A 25,319-nucleotide genomic window follows, 5' to 3' on the forward strand; every position below is an offset into this window, starting at 1 on the left:
AAATTAGTTTAATTTTTATTAATCTAGTACCTCATACAACATTTTGTTCTTTTTTTCTTTAAATTTCTAAGTCTTTTTTTTTCTACCAAAATAATTTCGTTTTTTTAATTTTGTTATTTATGTCAGCAAAGTTTTACATTGTTACCTCCTATTTATACAATAAAGACTAAATCAATAATTAAAACAACTTAATGAACCAAATTCATAAAAATTAAACTTGAAAGATTAAATTGATAATAAAGCAAATTTGAAATATTAAAAATTTCATTATCCCAAAATTAAAACACAATTCTAGTGTTCAAAAAGGGCAGTTTTAGCCCAACAACATTTTAATCCACTTTACACTATGCAAAAGAATAATTAAAATTTCAGGCACATTGAATAGAATGAGCATTTTCACATGTTAGGGGAAAGAGCAAGACAACTTAGCACAAGGACAAAATCTCAATCAGGTCAGAAAATAAAATATTCAAAATATGTTAACTGACAAAAATCATAAAATTTCAGCAGTCATTTACAAACTCTCACTTATAAGTCATGCTCAGACTAACACACCTGTCAAAACAAAGCAAGGCAACAAAATTATACCGTAAAAAAATGATGAGATTTATTTATTAGTCATAAAGGAGACACTGTAAACAAGAAATGATAATGGACAAATTAGTTTAAGGTCAGCCTAGGGTGATCCATTAAGACTTCATATCTTACATAAATTAAAATACTATCAACAAGCTTTGTGTTTTTCTCTTTTACTTCCTCCAATCCTATATACAAGATCTTACCTATAACTTGTTTTTTTTTTTTTTGGCCTGAAAATGCACTTACTATATGTTGATAATATACTAGAGTTTTACGAAATTAAATGCAGCATTTGAATAATCTTTAAAAATACCTTTGTTTATTTCACTTTTGGTTTAACTAACAGATATAATTTGATTAAAGGTAATCTTCAAAAGTTGTAAAAAATTTTCGCATGTAAATAGCTTCATCAATTTCACAAAAGTTTCACATACTATAAATAAACAACAATTTATTTTATTCCAAAAACACACCTATTTTATAATCACACAAATTACGTTAGAATTTGTTATCAGAAGTATATGAAAATTATATAGAACAATTTGGTGATCCAAAAAATATTATCCTCACAAATAAAATGTAAATACAGGATCAATCAATAAATATAAAGTTTAAAACAAAGTAGATAGCAAAAGTACACTCTTAAAAAAAAATTACATCTATCTCCAACAAATATATGTGTGTGTGTTGTTTTGTATGTGTTGTCGGTATAATCTACAATAGTTATTATACACATTAGAGTACTATACTGTATAAAAACTATGTAGAGAAATAATAAACAAAACACACACACACACACACACCACATTAAAGAATTGTTAAAAAAAATTGGACGAAATTTGGAAGCCTCTGTCTGATGTTTATATTCCATCCATTTTGGAACTCTGCTTCCACGTAACAAGCCCCAACATTAGGAAGCCACTTAGCCTTGGCTGAAGTGAAAGAGAAATGAGTTAGTTTCTCAATGAAGCGAAGAGAACACTCATCCAACTTTATACACTCTTGGAAATCAAATCGACACTGATTTTGAACTAGAGAGTCAGACAATACGATCTCCAATGAAGTGCATCCTTCAGCATCTAAATCTTCAAGGAAGGGAGGAAGTCCAAGTATAGACTTAAGCATCTCACAGTCTCTCAGGGAAATGTGTTTTAAGCTTATTAAGGCCTTGATATTGTCAGGGATTTCCAGCAAGTAACTGCATCTTTCCAAACTTAGTATTTTTAAATTACGCCAAGCATCAAAAAGAGAGCTCAGCTCTGTTTTGTGAATCACCTGCTGGAAATCCCAAATTTCAAATGCCTCAAGATTTGTCAAGCCACATAGCTCACTTATCGGAAGGCTCCTTAATCTTTCACCAAAAATCTCAAGATCTCTCAGTTCCGTGAAACCTCCCATTGGTAGCAAATGCAATATTTCAACTCCAGTCCCATCGAAACACAAACTTCCCAATTTCTTTGATGATAAAGAGAATTTCTTGAGGCTTGACAATTATGAACACCAAGATCAGAGAGAGATTCTAAATGAGTCTCACTTTCAAGGCTCTCTAATTCCCTGCAATCAGAGACATCCAATCCAACGAGAGATTGGAGAGATAAAATAGATGGATGAACACTATGTAGACTTTCACAACCCTCGAGATTGACTTCTTCAAGATTGCATGCCATAGAGAAATCAGGCAGCTCCATCAATTGTCTGGACCTCCTCAAATCTAACATCTTTAAATTCACAAGATCCTGTGACAATGGAAACGGAAAAAAATTTTAAGCATAAAAGCCTAATAATTTAATTAAATTGAACACACACACACACACACACATCAATTAGTGTATATATATAAGTACCTGCACTCCATCCCAAAGCTTTTTAATATTGCTGTGTTGCATGCATAGCACAACAAGGTTCTCGAAACAATAGCCTTCTAATGGCAAAAACTCCAATGGATATAGATCCCAATAAAAATACCTTAATTTATTAGGAAAAGAGCCAAGATCAAAGGAAGTTCTACATTATTGTTCCCCTTGGACCAATACCAAGGATGACAAATTTTGAGAATTCTTAAATTTGTCATCTTTGTGAGGGCATTGGGGCTCCATCGTAAATGATTTATTCTATTCCAATCCAATATGATGCCTTCAATTTTATCAGTTCCCTGAAAAAATAATATTAATTATTTAAAAAAGTTATTCCAAAAAGATAAAAAGAAAAAATGATATATATTTCACTTACCTTGTTCCTTTGCAATACCTCACAAATTTCATTTGCATCATTTAATCGGCTACGTAATTCAAGATGTTTTGGATATTCCTCATGAACTATTTGCTTACCCATTTCTTGAAACAAATCATGCACTACAATTTTACCATCATGATTTGTTTTTATGAGAGCTTTATCTGTGAGATTCTCAATTCCACTTATTGCTCTAAAACCACAAGCCTCTAGTGTTTGAGTAACGTGATTTTTTGCCTTCTCCAGTTAAAAAAAATGCAATGTCTAAAAATATTTCCCTATCCATGACATCTAATCCATCATAACTAACCTTCAATATACTTTGTATTCCCGGATGGGGACAAGTTTTGAGTTTGTCAAGCTCACTCCCCCAATATTCTTTACTTCTCAAATGAAAATGGGAACCCAAAACTTCTAAAGCTAGAGGAATGCCTTTAGCATAGGCAACTGTCATTTTCGATAGCTCTTCATATCCAATATTAGGATGAGTTTGATTGAAGGCATGTACACAAAAAAGTTTTAGTGATTCTCCAAAATCCAACTCTTTGACTTCATGTATATATTCGCCATGAATCCCTCCACTCCTAAAAACATGCTTGTCTCTACTTGTAACAATTACTCTGCTGCAAAGCCCCAACTCAAGTTGTTGTATAGCAAGATCTTTTAATTGCTTTGAATTGGACACATCATCAAGCACAATCAAGACTTTTTTCCGTGACAACCTTTCATTGCATTTTTCATATTAATGGGAAGATCTTCAACTTGGTCTAATAGCTTAGAAAGAAGCTTTTGACGCAAATAACTCAAACCATTGATCCTTGTTGATTCCTCTCTCACATTTTCTATGAAGCAACAGCTTTCAAATTGAGAAGAGAATTTGTCAAATGTAGCTTGAGCCAGGGTTGTTTTGCCTATGCCACCAACACCCCAAATACCAATAACTCGAACTTCTTTTGATTTAATTTTCATTAATGATTCAACAATGTCGAGATTGTGATGAAATCCAACAAGCTGGGATTTTGGCATAACTAGGTTGTTATCTTCCAATTTTTTTAGGACATCACGGACTATTGCATTAATGAGCTGTGATTCATTTCTAGCATGTTGAAAATAAAAGAAAACAAAATTACAACCTACTCATGATATAAGAATAATAAATGCATAGACATAATTTGGTATTACCATATTCTAAATCATTTTGGGGGTGACTAAGAAAGGGCTTTTGGAAAACTATAAAATGATGATAACTAAAACTTACTGAAAATTTGATGAATGATAACCAGATAAGTCTGCGGTTTTCTTCAAGACAGATCTCCAATTTTTCAACTCGTTTGAGTTATCCATAAACTTCTGTTCAAGATGTGTAAATGCATCTGCATAAGTTCGTTTTTGACGCCTGACATCTGAAGGATCTACACAATAGAAAACTGGTAACACAATTTGTCCGCTTGCTTCCTTACATTCCATGATTTTGACAAGCTCTTGCAAGCACCACTTTGAAGAAGCATAATCTTTGGAGAATATGACCAACGCAATCATTGATCCTTCTATGGCTTCCTTAAGTGCCAATGATATTTCATCCCCTCTCTCAAGCCTGTCATCCACATAGACATCTATCTGCTTTCCACGCAATGACGTTGTCAAATGGCTGAGAAAACCAAATCTGATGTCTGAACCTCGAAAGCTGATGAAAACATCATATTTCACTCGGGAAGAAGAAGCAGAAGCAAACATAGCCACTGCTGAGGCACCAAAAACAAAAAAACAAAGTTTTATAGGTTGTTGATTTTAAAAAGACAAAGAAAGAAAAGCGTTTAAGTTGTTAGGGAAGGGGGGAGAAAGATCAGATGAATACCTTGGTGGGCGTGACTAAATCAAATCAAAGGTTGAAGACTTGAAGTTGATTGGGCGAATTTGCTAATCCTGGGAATGAGATCGACACAACAGAAAAATGAGTGAGTATGCCGAGCCTTTGTTCAAATTGAAGTTAACAGGGAAATTTCTAGGAAGTAGAAAAATGAGTCAATGAGCCTCGACTAGTGAGGCATTGTTTTTATTGCAAGTTAAAACTGTCGGTGGAAATTTCTTGTTTAAAATAAGAAGAAATTTCCACAAAATAATTTTGGTCCCCAGCTCTTTTTGACTACAAGTCAACAGCCCCTTCCCTTTTAAGTTTTTCTTGTTTAAAGTAATTAAAAAGTTTTAGGAAGTTTTGAAAATAAATTAATTAAAGAAGAAAGTGAGTAGAAATTTCAAAGAAATATGAAAATTTTTCTTTTCCTAATTCTTTTTGACTCAGTCAAAATGTGGTTCTTTCTGTTTTTTTTTGTTTACTTTTTTTTTTTCGTTTTCTAGTTTTCAGACACGGTTTATTGTACTATGAAGTAGGATTTTCCACAAAGGTGTAATAAAAATGGGTCTGTACAAAGATCGTTTATTTGTTTCTCACGTCCAAATAAGAAAAAAATATTTCTTTTTTGTTTGATTTTGAGGGGCTTTACCGCAAAACTTCTAAATTATTGTTCCCTCCAATTATAATATATGCCGTCTGCTAAAAATATTACTATATCTAAAATATAAGACATTAAATATTTTTTATAATTATTTTTAACTATATCCTTACTAATTCATTTATTATTTTTTTTAAAAAAATGATATATTGGAATTTAAATTTCTATTATCAAAACACTTATATATAATATTTAATAAGAATATGATTAAAAATGTAAAATTTTTTTAAGGTTTTACCTTAATTTTTTTGAGAACCATAAAGTAATTACTTATTAATATCTTATATGTGATTAAGAGAAAGTATGTGATGGTAATTAACTATTAACTATTGAGAATATATGACAATTGAATAAGTAAGGCTATAACTTTCTTGAAAAACCAAGGCCTTATCGTGAAATGACAAAATCAATCACAGAAGAATAAGAGTAAAGTTGTACTAGTACATATGATTTAGTACATTTCTAATGCTGTTACACACACACACACACAAAAAATTTAGAAGGCTTAATTTATATTATTTTTTAGAAAAAAATTAATCATTTTGATCTCTGTAATTTTGGCCTAATTATAACTCAATCTCTAAATTTTAACCCATTGTAATTCAGTCTTTATAATTTTAGCTTGGTTATAACTCAGGTTTTGAATTTTGCCTCTTGCAATTTAGTTTCTATAGTTTCAACCACTTAAATATCGATCCTTATATTTTAAAAAATAAAATTATAAAGATTAAAAATATTTTAAAATTTTATTATTTATAATATTTAAAAATTAAAAGATTAAAATTATAATATTTTGAAATTTTAATATTTATAATATTAGTTAAAAAATTATAAGATTATAATTATGTTAAAATTTATTACTAACATTTTAAATTATTAAACCCTTTTAATCTTATAAATATTATAAATATTAAAGGCTTAAAATATTTTTAATATTTTTAATTTTATTTTTAAAATATAAAAATTAATATTTAAGTGGTTAAAACTATATTGACTAATTGTAAAGGGAAAAGTTCAAGAATTGAGTTACAACGAAGTTAAAATTATAAGGATTGACTTAAAATGAGTCAAAATTCAAGAATTGAGTTATAATTGAGCCAAAATTATGTAGACTAAATAATTAATTTTTTTTCTATTTTTATAAGGTACTTATATGTATTTTATGGGTTTTTTATTTTTAAGGTTATTTTTAAGTCAACTAACGTCAAAATTAACTCTTTTAATGACAAGGTGTTCGATGTATTATTTCCAGATTTTGAAAAAGGAATTATACCATATGAATAGTAGAGGAGTAAAATAATCCTTAATCTAATAATAATCATAATAAATTTACATTTAAGAATTCAAACTATAATAAATAAATATGGGTACTATTGAAACATAAAATTAACTAATCTAACTTTAATTTATATTAAGAAAATGAGCTTTTCAAAATTTTCCTTTCATTAAGAACGTAAGAGAATAATCAAGGACTTGTTTAGTTTTTATTCTCACTTTTTGTTTTTAAAAATTATTTTGTAGATCAATTTTTGAAAGTTGTTTTCAAAACAAAAAAAAAGAAGAATATTTAAGTAGCTTAATTTAAAAACAATTTAAAAATAAAAAATTTGCCTAATAATGACAATAATTAGTGCTAATGAGTAATGATGGTAGTTTATGATGATGATTGGTAAAATGATTATAATTTTAAATAATCAAATGTATCTTGAAAAACATGAAAAATAAAATAAAAAATAACTTTAAAATGTTTCTATTTTTTTTAAAAGCAAAAAGTGAAAGTAATTTAGGAAACAATTAAATTTGTAACACTTATTTAAATGAGTTTTAAAATTTATTTTCAAAAATAGAAAAAAATTTTAAAAACAGAACAAATTTTTCAATTTTCTTATTTTATTCAAATGAGTACAAGCCTTTTCTCTTTTGTGTTTCTATTTGTTTAAATTGAACAAAACTTTCTTGTACCAACTGAAAATAAAAAAGGAAGCTACGCAGAAATTTCGACAAAATATGGAAAAAAAAAATCTTCATGATCATAAGCCCTTTTTGACCCGGTCAAAAACTTTTTCTTTTTCCTTGAGAAAATGTTATCCAAGTATCCGTGGAGAGATTTTATATAAGAGAAGGACTTTTTTTTTTTCGGCCAAAAGTAAAAGAGAAGGGCCTGAAAATGTAACTGCATTCCCCAGTGCCTACATGAAAATAAACTTTTTATGAGAAAAGGTCTAAGCATTCTTAAAATTATATAGATGTGTGCATAAATAACCGTTGATTTGAGTTTTGATAAATAATCACACATAATTAATAATAATCTATTTAAAAATAAATAAGTTACAAAATTAAATAACATAATTTTAATTGTACAAGTATTAGTTATACATAAACAAGCATCTATTTAAATTTTAACAAATAAACTTACATATAATTAACAATAATTCATTCAAAATTAATAATTGATTATAATTAATAGTACATATTCAATTATTCATGTGTTGGTCATACATAAACAAACATTTATTTGAGTTTTGATAAATAATTTATTTAAAATTAACAAATGACTATAACTGATAGTACATATTTAATTTATTTAAATGTTAGTAATGTATAAATAAGTTCCATAATATTGAGCCTTTGTTCAAATTAACGTTAACAGGAAAATTTCCAGGAAGTAGAAAAATGAGTCAATGAGCCTCGACTAGTGAGGCATTGTTTTTATTGCAAGTTAAAACTGTCGGTGGAAATTTCTTGTTTAAAATAAGAAGAAATTTCCATGAAATTTTGAAAAACTTGCGTCCCCAGCTGCAAGTCAACATCACTTTCTTTTTTGGGTTTTTCTTGTTTAAAGTAATTAAAAATCCTTAATCTTTATGTCCAAATAAAAAAAAACGCTTCATTTTATTTTTAGTTTGAACTAATTAAAAATTTCCTTTTACCAATAAAGAAAGGAAGTTTGAAAAATGATAATAAAACTCCTTCAAAATATATAGATGATAATTAAATCTCTTAAAATATTATAATTTTTTGAAATCTTTATATACGTTTATGGTATTAATGATTTTAGGTTAAATAATTAAATTATTCTTTGTTTAAAAAAAAGTAACAGGTGTATTTCTATTTTCTAAATCACAACTATTCAATGAATTGTAAAAATTGAATAACTTCCTCATTAAATTTATTTTATGATTAATAAATAAGTTTTAAAAATAATTATTTTTAATTATACCTTTGTTTTTTTACTAACAAAATTATAATTTTCATTTAAACAATCATAAATTTTATTGTAAATTACAAAAATTAAATAAAAAGTCACAATTTTTTAAGTGAAAATTTTTTTATCATTAAAGTTTAAATTTTAAAAATAATGAGTCACAACTTTCATTTTGCGTATCACAAAAATTCAACAAAAAATTGTAACTTTTCATGTGATTTTTTTTATCATTGAAATTTATATTTTAAAAATAATTAATTATAACTTTTGTTTAAACGATCATAATTTTTACTCTATGAATCATAAAATTAAATAAAAAATTATAATTTTCTATGTGAATTCATTATTTTTTTATATTAAATAAGAGATAATAGTTATTTAATCTAAAATTATTAATATAAAAAGATATCTAAAAATTTTTAAATAATTAATTATATTTTGACAAAAAAAACTCAATTATTATTTACATATTTTTAAGAGATTTTATTGACATCTTTTTAAGGAAGTAGAAAATTTTAACGAAATAATGAAAATTTGTCTTTTGCTTACTCTTTTTGACTCAATCAACTGAACTTTTTCTGCATTTTTTTTTAAATTTGCCAACAAAATAACCTTTTCTGCTTTTCAGACGCGGTTCATTGTACAATGAAGTTAAGATTTTCCACGAAGATGTAAAATATTTCTTTTACAAAGATCGTTTATTTGTTTCTCACGTCCAAATAAGAAAAAATATTTCTTTTTTGATTGATTTTAAGGGGCTTTATTTGGCCCCAAAACTACTCAATCATTACTCCCTCAATCATAATACTGCACGTCTTCTAAAAAATTATTTGGCATAAATATGGAATATTATATATTTTTTATAAGTATTTTTAACTATATCCTTACAAATTTATTTATTATTTTTTAAAATAATAAATTGAAATTTCAATTTTATTTATTAAAGAACTTATATAAAATAGTTAAGAAGGGTATAGTTAAAAATATTAAATTATTTTTAAGATATCAAGGTTTTATTTAAACTTTTTTTTAGAATCATGAAGTGATTACTTATTAATATCCCATATTGTGGTTAAGAGAAAATACGTAATATGTAATTAACTATTGAGAATATTAATTAGTTATGACAATTAAATAAGTAAGGCTCTACTATTAGAAAACCAAGTTCTCATCCTGTAGTTACAAAATTAATTACATACGAGTAAAGTTACATTTGTACATATGATTTAGTACATATCTTATCCTGTTTTTTATATATAATTTAGAATACCTAATTTTATTAATTATAGGATATTTATACATAATTTTGTGAATCCTTTTTTATCTTTGAGGTTATTTTTTATAATTTTTAAGTCAATTAATGATTAAAAATAATTTTTTAACTATAAGATGTTCAATACATTATTTCCAAATATTGAAGGAAGAAATTGCACCTATCATATGAAAGTTTAGAATACCAAATGTTTTTAATCAAATAGTTGTGGGAAAAATGCCATTTAACCCAATAATATCATAATAAATATTTATCTAAAGAAATCAAACCATAATAAATAAATATGGGTAATATTGAAACATAAAATTAACTGATCTAACCTCAATTTATATTAAGAAAATAAGCCTCTCAAATTTGCGTTTCATTAACAACGTAAGAAAATGATCATGAGCTTGTATGATTTTTGTTCTCACTTATTGTTTTTCAAGAGTACTCCTTCCACTAAAAAATATAAGGTATTTTTTGAGAATTTAGATGTTTAAAAATGTAAGACATTTTTAGTCGTTTGAGGTGTAATAATTATCTTTTTTCCAAAAATATCCCTATTAATGAATGACTTTATATTTATTATAGGGTATTTAATAGGGATAAATATGAAAGATATGATTAATTTAAAAATAAGTAACTACTTTATTGAAAGGTGAGATTTGATTAAAAATACCTTATATTTTAAAATAGAGGGAGTATTTCGTAAATAAATTTTTCAAAATTGTTTTCAGAACAAAATGAAATAAAAATATATTTAATTATATTAATTTAAAAATAATTTTAGAACTAAAAAATTGACTAATAATAACAATAGTTAGTGGTTAATGATGAAGACTTATAATAATAATTGATTCATAATCGAGTGCAATATATCTTGAACAACATAAAAAATAAAACAAAAATAATTTTAAGATGTTTCTATTTTAAATGCAAGTAATTCAGGAAACAAAAAGAGTCTAGTTGTTTAAAATTAAAAAATACACCCTCCATTTAAAAATGTAAAGTATTTTTTAAGAAGTTAGGCATTTTTAATCTTTCAAAGTATAATTATTGCCATTTTTTAAAAAGTATCACTATTGATAATGATTTTATATTTATTGTATGGTATTTAATAGAGATAAATATAAAAGATAGGTTTAGTTGAAAGTAAGTAAATGCGTTATTATGGGATGAAATTTAATTAAAAAAACCTTATATTTTTAACGGAGGAAGTAAGTGATTTTTACATAGTTTGAAGATCTCATTAAAAAAAAGTTTATTTTATAGAGATTTCATAAAAAGCAGGCATTATTTTATATTTTGATACAATAATAAAAAAATTAATTATTATTTAATTATTTTAAATTTTATAATATCTTTCTTAATTTATATTTTATAAAAATGATCTATTATTTTAAAATTTTGTGATATCTTCTCATATCCTCTCTCCTTAAAAAACATGTTTTTTGTTCATTGTATTAGATTTATTTTAGCTTCTTAAAATAATAAAAAACATACTTTTTTTATTTTAATTGTTTTTAAAAGTTTAGGCAAGCATATAAAAAATTTACAAATATATTTTTTTTTCAAAAATAAATTATTTTTTTATAAAATAAGTTGAAATAAATGGGCATAAATCTATATCACTTACCTAAATGAGTGTGAAAAAAATTAAAAATTTGACAAAATAAGGAAAAATCATTTTCATGAATCATGACCCCTTTTTGACCTATTTTTTTTAGACCCGATCAAAACTGCTTTCTTTTCTTTTTCTTTTTGTGCGCGAAAATATCATCTAAAAATTTTGGAGAGATTTTATATGAAAGAAAGACATTAAAAATAGAAAAAAATTGCATTCAGATTTCATAGAAAAAAGTTTATTATTAAGAGGTCTCATGAATTTTACAAAATACTTTTAAATTTTAAATCTTGCACATTAACAACTTGACTACGAACATGGACAACTGAGCAACGGCCATTCTTGAAAATCTAATAATGGCCATTCTTAAATTACATTAATGGTCATTGCTCAGTTATTAATGCCCTTAATCAAGTTGTCAATATGCAGGATTTGAGACTTGAAAGTATTTTATAAAATTTATGGGACTTTTGGTAACAAACTTCATTATGTGGAATCTAAATGTAATTTCCTCTTAAAAATATGAAATTTTACTGCACTCTCAAATGCCTACTTGAAAATAAAATTTTATGAAAAGAGACCTAATTATCCCTAAGATTCTGTTAATTCATAAATAAGTATCTATTTAAATTTTGACAAATAATCATATGTAATTAGCAACAACTCATTTGAAAATGAACAAGTTATAAAAATCTAATAAACAAGTTTAATTGTACAACGATTAGTCATGCATAAATAAGCATTCATTCGAGTTTTAACAAGTAAACTTACATAATTAATAACAATCCATTGGTAATTAATAAGTAACTATAACTAATAACATAGATTTAATTATACATGTGTTGGTCTTTCATAAATAAATATCTATTCAGTTTTGACAAATAATGATACATAATTAACAATTAATTTAGAATTAATAAATGACTATAACTAATAGCATATGTTTAATTGTATAAATGTTAATCCTTTTTTTATAAAGATATAAATGTTAATCCTGCATAAACAAACATCCATTTGGATTTTGGCAACCAACTATATAGAATTAACAACAATCCATTACGTCATTGAACTTTAGGGGTAATAAAGTATTTTCTCATAAAATCTTATTTTTAGCTAGGTATCAAGTGAATGCAATGAAATTTCATATTTTTAAGGCCTTTTATGATATAAAAATATCTAATGATCTTTAGACGACATTTTCCCCATTTCTTTTAAATAGAGGTCAATGAAGCAATCATATAACAAACAACTAACTAATTTATATAAAAAATAAATGTCCTTAAATTCAATAGGGGCTGTGTTGGTTAAAAAAAAAAAAAATCCAACAGAGGTTGTTAAGAATTATGGTAACCTTGCTACATGATACTCCCTTTATAAAACTGCTCTTATATAATATTTATAATATTTATAGGATCAAGTATTCTTAAAAGCACTCCAATAGGTTACACACGAACACTCTAAGTAAAAGCACTCCTATAGCCTCATTAATTTTTTTAAAAATATTATTACCACAACTTCATAAATTGATTCGCAATATTCTAACATCTGAAAATAATAAAAAATATATTTTCATTTAAAATTAGAAAATATAATATTTTTGTGGATTTAGGAGCTACAATGTTTCGAACATTACATCTAAAAAATAAAATATTATTTACATAACAAAAAACAAAAAGAAGATTGCCACCTAGAATAATGGCAACATGCAAAAATAAGCAAAACAAAATTTTAGACCACAAAAGTCCTAAAAAAAAAAGGAAACAACAAAAATAATATGGAAACAAGTAATGAATAAAAGTGATAATTTTAAACAAAATTTTCTTTGTAACTTTGGAACAGCGAGGAGTTGCTATCATTTTTCACATAAAAAACAAACAACTGGGAGGGAACTCTTCCTCTATACTCCACAGATCCCAAATAATTAGTTTTTTTTTTCTTTAAATTGAGTTATATGTCTACCTAAGCTTAAAAGATGATGTGGCAATAGAAAAGCAAAAATACTTCACCTTTTTTTTTTAAATCTATAACAATACTTCAACTGGCCTCTAATAAAAATAATTACCGTTTAATTGTATCTTGTGGGGAAGGAGAGTAAATTAAGGGGACTTATTAGTTACATGGATTTTAATTCTACGTATGAAAGTGCAAAACCAGCCAATGATTGTTAAAAACATAATTTGTTGCTCAGCATCACTATCACTCATGACTTCAATCAATAGAAAGAAGCATCAAGAGACAGAAAGGAACGCCTCAAGGACAAGGAAGAATATGTTTTAAACATATGATTTACTAAGTATATCACAGGGGGTGCATTAAATAGAGAGCATGATATTCTATTTTTTTTTTTTGTAGAAAGTGCATGATAATCTAAAAGAACTTATGAGAATTGAGATTCAAATAGGCATCATGATGCATTAAAAAGACACTGTTGGCAACCATTTGGTAATTTCTTATATATTGTTGATATATAAGTTGCTTATGCATCTTGCATTTATTTACTATTTGAAAAGGGTCATGCGCAATGAATCTATATATTCACAAGAGCAACAATATAATATCCATTGGTACACAAGACATGCCAAGTGACACCACACCCCTAAAACAAGGCAAACCATTAAATTAGGAAAGGCAATGGTTTCATATTTTTATATCCAGAAAGTTACAGGCTTTAATTAAAAACTTTTTCCAATCAAATGAAAATATATAATATCCCAATTTTGGGCTTTTATCATTTCATAGGACCTTAAAGGGATTAAAATCATTAAGAACACTGCTACTATATGCATTAGAGTGCTGTAGGATTTTCGCTTCAGGACCTGTGTGAAAATTTAGAAAAATTCAATTTGCAAAAAAGCTTAAAATGTCCACTTGGGTAAAAGTAAATGAACCAGTATATTGTTCAAAAGGAATGGAGAAAAATGGTCCCTTGATCATTTCCCAACAGCGTAGAGATGGGGGAAAAAAAACCAAAGTGCACATGAACTGATTCTAAGCAACAGACTAAGCATACCTTACTTCTGTTCCTGAAAGCTCTTTTTCACGAGGGTACAATACCTTTAAGTTTCAATAATGAGTCATCCCCAGGCTTCCCAACCACCTCAGGAGCTGCATTAGCTTGGGAAAATAGGAACGAATATCAGGTAGTTTTACCTCTAACAACCAGAAAATTAAAACTAACAACAAATTAATCTCTTCCATGTACAGTAATTAATTCTTACTATTACTCACTTAATAGAGAAGACCGAAAAAAAAATTCCTCAATATGTCATCACTTACATCAAGATGCAAGTGTCAGAAGAAAGAATCAATATCAAATTAACACTGTTGCATAAATAACAAGGTCTATTTGGCATTTGCGATATTCAAATAGCTTCTCCTAGGATACACACAGTTCCAGGCCATCACCTTTTACTGACTCATGTCCTGTTTCATCGAGTGTAGCTAGAATGAAGAAATACAAATAAGTTCCTAATAATACAGTATGCATGCATATTGCAGACATGCAATAGGCGTGAGAGAAAATAAAGCAACCAACAGAAACAACAATTGATAACAACTAGCCCCAAAATAAATCGTGCCATGTGGCGAGAAAAAGTCTACCTTGGTGTATATCAACTAAAGCTACAAAAATGACAAGGAGTTGCACTGCCAAGAAATAAGTAACATCAGGGGATATCCACTAAAGTAAATTTCAAAAATAACTAATCATTATGTCACAAAAAGAACGAATCAGTCAATGAGTGAAAATGAAATCAATCTCGCAAGAAGAAAATTACAATAACTATTGACCACAGTGGCAACAAATGCCTTCAGGAATAAAATCCTACAAGAAGAAAATAAAAAAAATGTTAATGGCAGGCATTAAAATAAACATTAAACAAAATAATGAGTTAAACCAGAGCATCTAGCACAATGATAAACAATATAAAGAAACACATCAACTCTTAGTAACTTCTACCTGAGAATGGTCCATACTTTTAACTTTATAGGCAATTGACTCTCAATTTTGTCCTACAATAAGTATCCATATATAATTTCTTTGGCTTAAGAATTATTTTACTTCTCAACTTTACTCGAAAGGTTATTAGAGATCTAAATTCAACCATAGGTCAATTCTATCTCTCAACATTAAAGATTCTCTTCTTCATTATCCTGATGTTAAAACCACTTAAAGTTCATTAGTCATCAAGGGTTTCCACTGTTTTTTTAATATTTTTTATTAGGTTAAAGTTTATTTTTACCCTTCAATTTTTATTTGAAAAGTTAGTAGGCACCTTCAACTCAAATATTTTATACTAAAAAAATTAAAAACAAATGTAATGTGAGGCCCATTAACGCAATAAGGGAGGGAATCTTTAAAGGTAAGAGACAGAATTGACCCATAATTGAGTTTAAGGTCCTCAGTGACCTTTTGGGTAAAGTTCAAGGGCAAAAATGACTTTTAACCCAATTTTTTTTTATATAAAATGTACCTTGAGGGACAGACAGAGGTATAAGGTAAGAGTTGGAAGTGGTTAGATGGCGAACTCGATCTAGAGGGAGCAAGCAAAGGGAAGCTTCAAACTTGAAGCAAGCGATAGCTAAGATTTGGAAGCGACATGGTGGTGAACTTAGCACATATTGAAGCACGAGCCATGAACTAGGAGTGAATCTACACAAATCAGACTTCCATGGCTTATATCAAACTTCCAATGGTGCAGATCAATGACAAGATGCGTGATGACTAATGGACTTTAGAAGGTGACTTGAAGAACATTCGATGGTGAGCTGGACAGATGAACTTTGATGGCGATAGAAACAACTAGATGGATGGGCGCTAGTGTTAAGGACTGTGGTTGATTGGTCAATAGTAAGGGAGGGTAATTGAGAGGTTGGGGTTCAAAATAGAAACTGATATGGGGATAGAGGGTTCACAATTTGGTATGAAAGATCTTTAATTGAGACGTACGGGAGCACTTCTCATAAAGCACTCTCGTATCTATACCACTCTAGAGTACTTCCTCCATAAGTGCTTCGGAAGGTCTTTTTTAATTTATTCATTTTTGTTGCTGTGACCTACCGGAGCAATTTCACAAAAGCATTTCAAAAGGATTTTTTTTCTTTTTTTCTACTTAATTTTTCCTTTGACCTTTAGGAGTACTTCCCATTAAGCCCTGCGAAAGGTCCTTCTATCTCTAACTTACAAGAGCACTTTTATGAAAGTGCTTTGGTAGGTCCTAACGTGCCAGAGCACTTCAATTTAAGCGCTTCGATATAGTATATTTCAATATTGTTTCTCTTTTTCCAATTTCATCATAAATTTATTATATCTTATATCTTTATTTTTTAATGGATACTGAAGCATTTTGATAAATAAAAAAAAGCTCCTGTAGGTTGCAGATTGCAGAGTGCTTGGTAGAATAATGGCTCCAAACTGTTCCACATCTATTTTTTGGAGGTCTTTTTATGTAAATGCTCTAAAATGAGCGCTCCGATAAGCCATTTTTGTAATAGTATAGTTCACACATCTACTTTCTTCTCTGAAAACATTGTCTAAGGTGACAATTCAATTCCTCATGATAAAATTGTTAATCTTCTTCATGATGTGAAAAAGATGGTGATCCAATGAATACTCATTATGTATGAGATTGATTGCTTCATAGGAATCACAACAAACATTAATTAGGAGGTATTTCCTATTTCAACATAAATTGAGGCCTTTCAAAATGTTGTAATGTTTAGTTGAGTAGTTGTGCTCAGTTGAAATCCAAGATTTTTCTTGAAACTCTTTTTCCACATTACATGGGCATCTCAAACGATATCTCCACAAGAAGCAACCCCATTAAGATTACCCAAGTTATCCACCACATCCAATCTGAGCCATTCTATTTAGGTGTGAACCATCTAGAATGTATATCTCTTTGTAGAGGTGACAAAACATTTATCTTCACTTCCAACCTAAGATCATTTATAATGTTTTTGGTGTTAGTAAAAGTAATATCTCTTTAAGTGAAGCTATCTTCAAAATATAAGAAGTTGCATCTAGCCTTTCATATGTTCTAGCAGATTTGGACAAATAGTTTTGGCTAGATGATCTTCCTCACACTTGTGCTCCTTATTTTATATTTTGCATTTCATAATATCCAATCCCACATGCAAGTCAAGACAACTATTTTAGGTTTCCTTTAGTGAAACTGACTAAGTAGAAAACTAGGACACTTTCTCACTTCAAATAAAAAATTCTTCTTTTTTATTTTATTTTAAGGAGCTTTTCTTTTCCCCAATGCTTCTTAATAAAAATATGATGATGGAATAATTAAGAGCTTATTTAGTTTTGTTCTCTTTTTTTTTGTTTTTAAAGACTATTTTCTCAATTAATTTAACTAAAAATCCTCTCACTTTATATAAGATTTTAGTTTAGTCACTTGATTTTATAAATATTTTTTTAGTTCTCTAATCCTAACACTATTAGTTTTAAATAATTATTTTTTATTCCAATCATTAATGTCATTTTAAAAGTAAGCACAATATTTACCAAAAAAATTAACTTAATATATTAACACTTGAGTATGTTTTGTCAGTAGAAACTTTTTGTCAATTAAATTAATAATTTTAGAGTTAAAAGATTGAAAAGATACTTGATAAAATCAAAATATAAAACAAAATCTTGTGTAAAGTTAAATGAGTATATTTGCACTTAGTGAATCAATTTTTAAAAATTGTCTTCAAAACACATGAAAATGAAAATTTGTTCGATTGTATTAATTTGAAAATAATTTTAAAGTTAAAAAAAGCCCATAATGGTGGTGTCAATAGTTAATGGTGATAGTATAGTGATTGATTATAGTTGAAAGTAATTTACAATAGTCAAATCTAGCAATATATATATATATATACACAATAGTTAAATATAATGTACTTTAAAAAATAAAAAAATAATTTTAAGACATTTTCATATTTATTTTTGGAAATAAAAAACAAAGAGCAGTTTTTAAAACATTTAAATCCAAAACATTTATCCAATCAATTTTTTATTCTTTTAATTTTAAAAATAGAAAAAAGTTTTTCAACGTATCCTAAATTCTAACTTTATTAAAGCTAGTATGATACCATTGATCAAGTATGTCCTTGCAACTGCAAATATCTATCAGCTATCATATAATAAACTTCTTTTGAAATATTGTAAGATCATTGATTCTCATTGCATAGATTTTTTTTTTGGGAGTTAATGGAGATGGAAAAAGAATGTATTTAACCAACAGAAATATTCTCTTCAAACCAATGTCGAAAGGTGGCTTGGGGATTAGGCCAATTCATCAGGTAAATGTCTCTTTACTTGCCAAACAAATATGGTGACTCAATGAAGCTAGAGAGGGATCACTAGTGGGTAGTACTCTAAAGGTCAAATACATTGACTTATTTAAACCTGATGTGGTTAAAAAGCCTTATAATTCTTCCTGGTACTGGAAGGGAATATGGGAATGTGCTGATATGATTGTACCTAGACTTAAATGGCAGGTAGGGAGAGGTAACAGCATTAGTGTCTCAAATCCTTTGTGGTGGCCTATGGTACACAATCCTAATCTTAGCCAAGGGACCATTTCAAATGTCTCAGACTTAATCAGTGCTACTAATGATCCTTGGGAACCATATAAATGGAATGAAGAATTGGTTAACCAACTCTATGAGCCGGTCATAAGCTCAACAATTTTAGGACAAATCATTCTGGTGTCTGAAATAGAGGATAAGCTTATTTGGGATGGAAATAATAATGGCAATTATTCAGCTCCAGAAGAATTCAAATTAATGTCTCCTTGGTGCAATCCTGCCCATAATAATTATGGTTTTTTCTGGAAACATCTTTGAAAATTAAAGATTCCATTAAAGCATGTGCTTCTAATTTGAAAAATTCTTTATGAAAGCCTCCCTATTGGAGAAACTCTTAGAAAGCACCATCTCAACACATGAATTTTCTGCTCCTATAGATGTGATCAAGAGGAATCTCTAGCACATCTTTTCTTATCATGTCCAATGGCCAAGGTATAGAAGAAGGTTTGAAGTATTGCACATTCAGAACTCTTAGTTTTTTAATGGAAGAGGGCAATATTCATTGGATCAAGAAAATTTCAACAACCCTCAACATTCTTTGGTTAAAGAGAAACCAAATCATTCACCATGGGATTAAAACTTCCCCAAATCAAATAATCTCAGAAGCTCAAGGTATTGTGATTTACCTGGACACATTCTTTGAATCTTGCTAGTCCAACCTTCACTGGTTATCGCATTCAGTCGATTGGAAACATTCACCGTCCAAATCCATCTCTACACAGACGGAAAATTTGGGTTAGGAAAAGGAAAATAGGTAAAATTAAAGAGTGGTATTTTACATTTTTTCTTGGCCAAGAATCGCTATACTCGGTGACGAAGATTCAGGCAAGTTCATATAGATCTATAATTCAATCTCTTGACTGGGTTCGAAATTCACTCAACTGGCTAGCTATTCATGTTGCAAATCATAACTTGCCTCGTGTACCAGTGGAAATCATCTTCTCCAAAAAGATTCCAAGTCCTCTGTCCAATATTTGAGAGAGAGAGAGAGAGAGAGAGAGAGGAATCACATTTTGGAAGATATTAAAAGGATCATCTTTTTTTTTTGGGGAAGACTTTTACTTTTCTTACTTTTTTTTTGAATATATAGACAAGCCACAAGCTTGAAAAAAGTTACGAGAATAGAGCTAGATCAATGCACCTCCAGATTATTGGAGGTACGATTACAAGTAGCCAGGTCATCAAAAAAGAAATTAAAACAGTCCAGCGGGATTTCACAATAAATGGTTGTTCAAACATTTCAAAATGAGCATTTTTAGCCATCTGATCAGCACACTGTATCGTTTCCCTATATTACTTTTCTCACTCAAATTATTGTCCTGTAGTGGGTAATATGCTTGCCGGTGGGTCCATTTTTTAATGGACTCAACTTCTTATATTAAGATCTTTTTATATTAATAAATACTTTTTTTATTTAAAAATATAAGATATTTTTAACTGAATTTCACCCCAATAAAATTATTACCTACTTTCAAGCTAACCGTATTTTTTTATATTTATTCCTATTAAACACCCTATAATAAATACAAAGTCATTATCAATAGGGGCACTTAAAAGAAAAAGCAATGATTATGCCTCGAAAGACTAAAAATACCTTACATTTTTTAACATCCACCTTCCTAAAAAATGCCTTACATTTTTAAACGAAGGGAGTATAATATTGTTGTTCGGACCAAAAAAAAATTGTTGCTGTTAAAAAAAAAAGAAACTTGTATGATACCCCCGCTGGTGTATTTTTTGTAACTTAAAATAAAATGGGAGGATGACAAATAATTTAAGTTATGTTTTAAGTGTCAAACTTGAAAAATTTATAACTCAATCTCTCAATTTTACAAATATATTATGATAAAATTGTAACTTATTTTTTAAATTTTAATATGGTTGAAGAATAAAAAAAATGTATTTTCCTTGTTAAAATTAAAATTTAGAATACAAGTTGTAAATTCATTACAACGGAATTGCAAAATTGAAAGATTAAGTTATAAATTCTTAAAATTTGACATTTGAGACCTAATTTGAATTAATTGATCCTTTTAGGACCTCTCTATCATTCTCCCAAATATAATTATTTTAGAATTTAAGTTGTTAACTAATAAGGTGAGTGTAGAATTATGAAAACAAAGACTAAAGAACTTATCATGAATCTCCAAATACCCAAAATCATGATAACCTCCCTCTCCATACTTTTGCTCTCCTTTCTCCAACTCATTCACCAATCTTCTTCACTTTGTTTTGTTTTCATTCTTGCAAGGAAGCCACCATGATTGATTAGATCTAGTAACCCATAGTTATTGAGAAGGTCACAAGCTAGTGCCATTTCTGTTATGGTCTGTCTTCTTTGTAAACCATAATATAATTTATCATTTTTATTGTGCTGATATTGTGATTTTGATTTTTTTTTTCTTTACCATTCATAGGCATATCTAGTAATTAGATATTTTGTAATGTTTTTTTTCACATACAATCCATGAAAAATTAAGATTATGAGATAAATATAAAATTTGTATGGCACATTGACAAAAAATGAAGTTATATGGCACTACCTTTTCTATTAAATCATGTGAAGGTAGATTAATTTGAAAAAATGACAATAAAATTTTTTTGAATTATATAAATAATAATTTAGTTCGTCAAAATACCATAATTTTACTAAAGTTTCTCAAAAATTTTCTGTCATTTTTAAATTTATATAAATGATCAAATTCCCTTTATTAAAAATAAAATAATTCAAAAGTTTTGTTTAAATAATTATAATTTTTGTTCTTATATTCGTAAATTATAACTTTGCATATTAAATTTCTGATTTGCTATTATATTATTGTGAATATAAAAAAATAAGTAATGATTATTTAAAAAAATTTGTGAATTATTTTATTTTCAACAAGGGTAATTTGATCATTTATATAAATTCATTAATAATAAAAAATTTCTTAAAAACTTTAGTGAAGTTATGACATTTGGAGAAACCAAATTATCATTTATATATTTAAGAGAAATTTTACCGTCACTTTTTGATAAATTTATGAAGTGTTATAATTTTTTATGATTTATAAATATCAACAAATAAACATATTAATATATCTTGAAATCTTAATTTTTAACTGAAACATCAATATTTTCAAATATTATAGTTGAGATATTACAATATTAAATATCATCAAGATCAATACATAAATTTAATGATTGAGTCATCATCTTCAAATACAAATTATATATAAATTAAAAATTTAAATTTTGATTAATTCATTTGATATTTATAATTCAAATAAAAACTAAAAATTAAACATTGATAGACATTATTTAAAATTAAGAAATTCGGATCACTATAAGTAAATTGTTATGAGCATACTTTTCAAAACAAAATTTTACAAAGAGATTCCCAAGAGTCAAGAATATGTAGAGCTGAAGAAAAATTATACTTCGTGTTGATTTAAAAAACTGTAGCAATGTATATCTTCCTCTTCATTCAAAGATAATATACTTGAAGAGTTATAAAATAATTAACAAATTATTATATGATTTACAATAAATATTTCAAAAACAAATAAATTCTATGAAATCATAACTTCGTGAACATAAAGCATAGTAAGTGACTTTCAATTCTATTACTTACGACAGAGAGATTTACAATGATGGAGGAAAATTCAATAAAAAATTATAAAATTCATGATTATATGCAATTACCTAGTATCCATCATAAATGTGAGATCTATGAGAAATTGAATTGCTCTTTTGACATCTACAAAGAACATAACCTCATCACGTTATCAGGAAAGATTATACAATTAAGGGGTGAGGGGGCACTACTAACAAAAGGAGGAGCCGAAGAGGAGAAGGGCTTTGTGATTTTGCTTGTATTGATGAGGGAATGGAGCTATTGAATGGTATTAAGAGTGAAAAAAGAAATATTGTGTGCTTTGTAACTGTTCAATGTGATCATGTGTTTGTGCAATTAGAATTTTAAAACTAACAAAGAAATAGATTATGCAAAGTTATGATGATAGGAGAGTAGGGGAAATAATAGAAGAGAAATGAGGAAAAATAAAAATAAAAATGATTCATTTTAATTTTAAATATAATAATTTTAATACTTAGGAAGATTTGATAGAAAATCTAATATACACAATGATTGTATACATTTGACAATGAGAAAGTTGAGACGCTATTACTTATGATGATAGACAAGGTTGTGGGAGTGAAAATTTAGGGATAAAAGGAAGTGGTTTCTATATTGTAATTTTGATAAAATATCAATGAGTAGTAATTTGGAAGTAAAATTAAGTAATTAAATTATACCTCAAGTGAAAAAGTTTATATATTTGATAGTGATTATTCACTATAATGGAAAAATTGATGGAAATATTACACATGTGATACAAGTTATGTGGTTTAATTGGAAAAAGGCTAAAGTAATTATTTGCGATCGTAAAGTGCCTAATAAACTTAAAGAGAAGTTTTATCAAATTGTCATAAGACTAACAACATTATATAATAGTGAATGTTGGGTTTTAATGAGACAGCAAAACTATAAAGTTGGAATAGTAAAAATGAGAATGTTAAGATAGATGTGCGAACATATACATAACGACAAAATCCGAAATGAGCGCATAGAGAAAAAGTAAGTGTCACACCCATTGAAGGAAAAATGATAGAAAATGATTTAAGGTGTTTTGGACATGTATAAAGAAGACCACAGGAAATACATGTGAAGAGAGTGGAACAGATCATTTTGACCCCCATCAAGTGGGGTAGAGGAAGACCAAAAAGAACACTCTTAAAAGTTATTGATTGAGACCTTTAATTAATAATATTTTTAAAAAATTAATAAATGATAGAGTATAATAACATCGTATAATCCATGTAGCTCATCTCATCTAGTAGGATAAGGCTTGTGTTGACATGAATAGCTTGCAATATTGGCATTTTAACGAATGCAAACATGACAAGCTTAAAGGGCATCATGTAGTTCTACTTTTGTATATAGATATATAAATTTACTTAATTTAAAATATTATGAATAATATATTATTTATCATTCTTATTTCTATCTTGTCGTAAACTCTCAATTTTTAAAATTAAATGTTTAACAATAGAATAAGATTATGGAAGGTTACAATGCTAAGAGAGTAGGAGATATAATTAATGAGATAGGAATGAGGAAAAACCTAATTAAAATAAATTAACTTTCAAAATAAAAATTTGAAATTACACAAATAAATTAACAGAATTAAATGAAGCTAAGATGACGCATTTTATTTGCAATATTTTTTTTTTAAAAAAAGAAAACATGTTAAGCTTAGAAATCCACCTGCGATTCTACTTATATATGTGGATGTACAGATAACCCCCATATACACACACACATATATCCACGTGACCGTCCATTGCTTCAGTTACAAAATTGATGACGCGAGGAAAATGGCGCATGTGATTTACATTTCTTTCTTACGTTGCTGCGTTCATCAAGTTTTTGTTTTTCCTTTTATTTATTTTTCTTACCTGCCTTTTCATTTATGTTTAACATTCGTCAATGTAAAAATTTGGTTGAACCAATATAAAGGTATGAAATGAAAAAGAAAATTAAAATGATCTTAAAAAAAATGATCATGTTTTCATTTAAAAAATAATATAAACGTTAAATGTTAAATAACAATTAAACATAATAAATATTGGAGAAAATATTTTTTTTATGTGCATACATACCATGATGTCAATAAGGACATTCAAATAAAGCAGACACTCCACATGCTTTAATCGAAACTTCCTCTAAACAACGACTATCATCATTCCAACATTTCGCATAGAATTTACATGAAATATTGGCATCATTATCTTTTTCATCACCAAATGAATCCCTTTTCATGTGCCATAGAACAACATGATCCGAATTCATTTCTTCAGGATAATCAATAAAAATGTCGTCGTCACCCAAACCAACGTAAGATGTCCTGTGGAATTTGTTCCTATCATCATAAGAAAAATCACAGAAAAAGTCATAACTATGATGAGGAACAACACAGCAAAACAATAATCGAGGTGATCGTTCAAGATTGCAAGTGAATTCGATAGCATTGGAAGGCTCTGTGATTTGTTTATTTTCAATCCACTCTGGAACTCTGCTTCCTGGGTAACGAGCTCCACCACCATATAACAAATCATCCTTACAGGTTGAAGCCAAAGAGAAATGAGTTAGTAGTTCCTCAATAAAGCGAATCGAATCCTCTTTCAACTTTATGCAATTTTTGAGATCAAATTGGCACCGATTCTGAACTAGAGAGTTGGAGAATACGATCTCCAATGAAGTACATTCTCTGGCATCTAATTCTTGAA

General features: G+C 27.8%; 2 protein-coding genes across 2 annotated transcripts in view; both read right to left on the bottom strand.

Moving 5' to 3' along the window:
- Positions 1-1,476: 1,476 nt before the first annotated feature.
- LOC129287866 (disease resistance protein RPP4-like) lies at positions 1,477-2,613 on the bottom strand. The gene is made up of 2 exons (XM_054924128.1): positions 2,424-2,613; positions 1,477-2,315 (listed from the first exon to the last, which is right to left on the bottom strand). Exons 1-2 carry the CDS (start codon positions 2,463-2,465, stop codon positions 1,956-1,958), a joined length of 402 nt encoding a protein of 133 aa, XP_054780103.1. The 5' UTR covers positions 2,466-2,613; the 3' UTR covers positions 1,477-1,955.
- The window catches only part of LOC129287865 (TMV resistance protein N-like), a 55,921-nt gene continuing 33,202 nt past the window's right edge, over positions 2,601-25,319 (bottom strand). Inside the window, exons 2-3 of the mRNA XM_054924126.1 lie at positions 4,067-4,550; positions 2,601-2,731 (exon numbers count right to left, since the gene is read on the bottom strand). Coding sequence (XP_054780101.1) covers positions 2,686-2,731; positions 4,067-4,542 — 522 coding nt within the window. The 5' untranslated portion in view covers positions 4,543-4,550 and the 3' untranslated portion in view covers positions 2,601-2,685. The remainder of the gene's footprint in view (positions 2,732-4,066; positions 4,551-25,319) is intronic.

Source organism: Prosopis cineraria, unplaced genomic scaffold (genome assembly GCF_029017545.1).
Source record: "Prosopis cineraria cultivar Desert tree isolate PC_DT_omini unplaced genomic scaffold, ASM2901754v1 PC12, whole genome shotgun sequence".
NCBI classification, from domain to species: Eukaryota; Viridiplantae; Streptophyta; class Magnoliopsida; order Fabales; family Fabaceae; genus Prosopis; species Prosopis cineraria.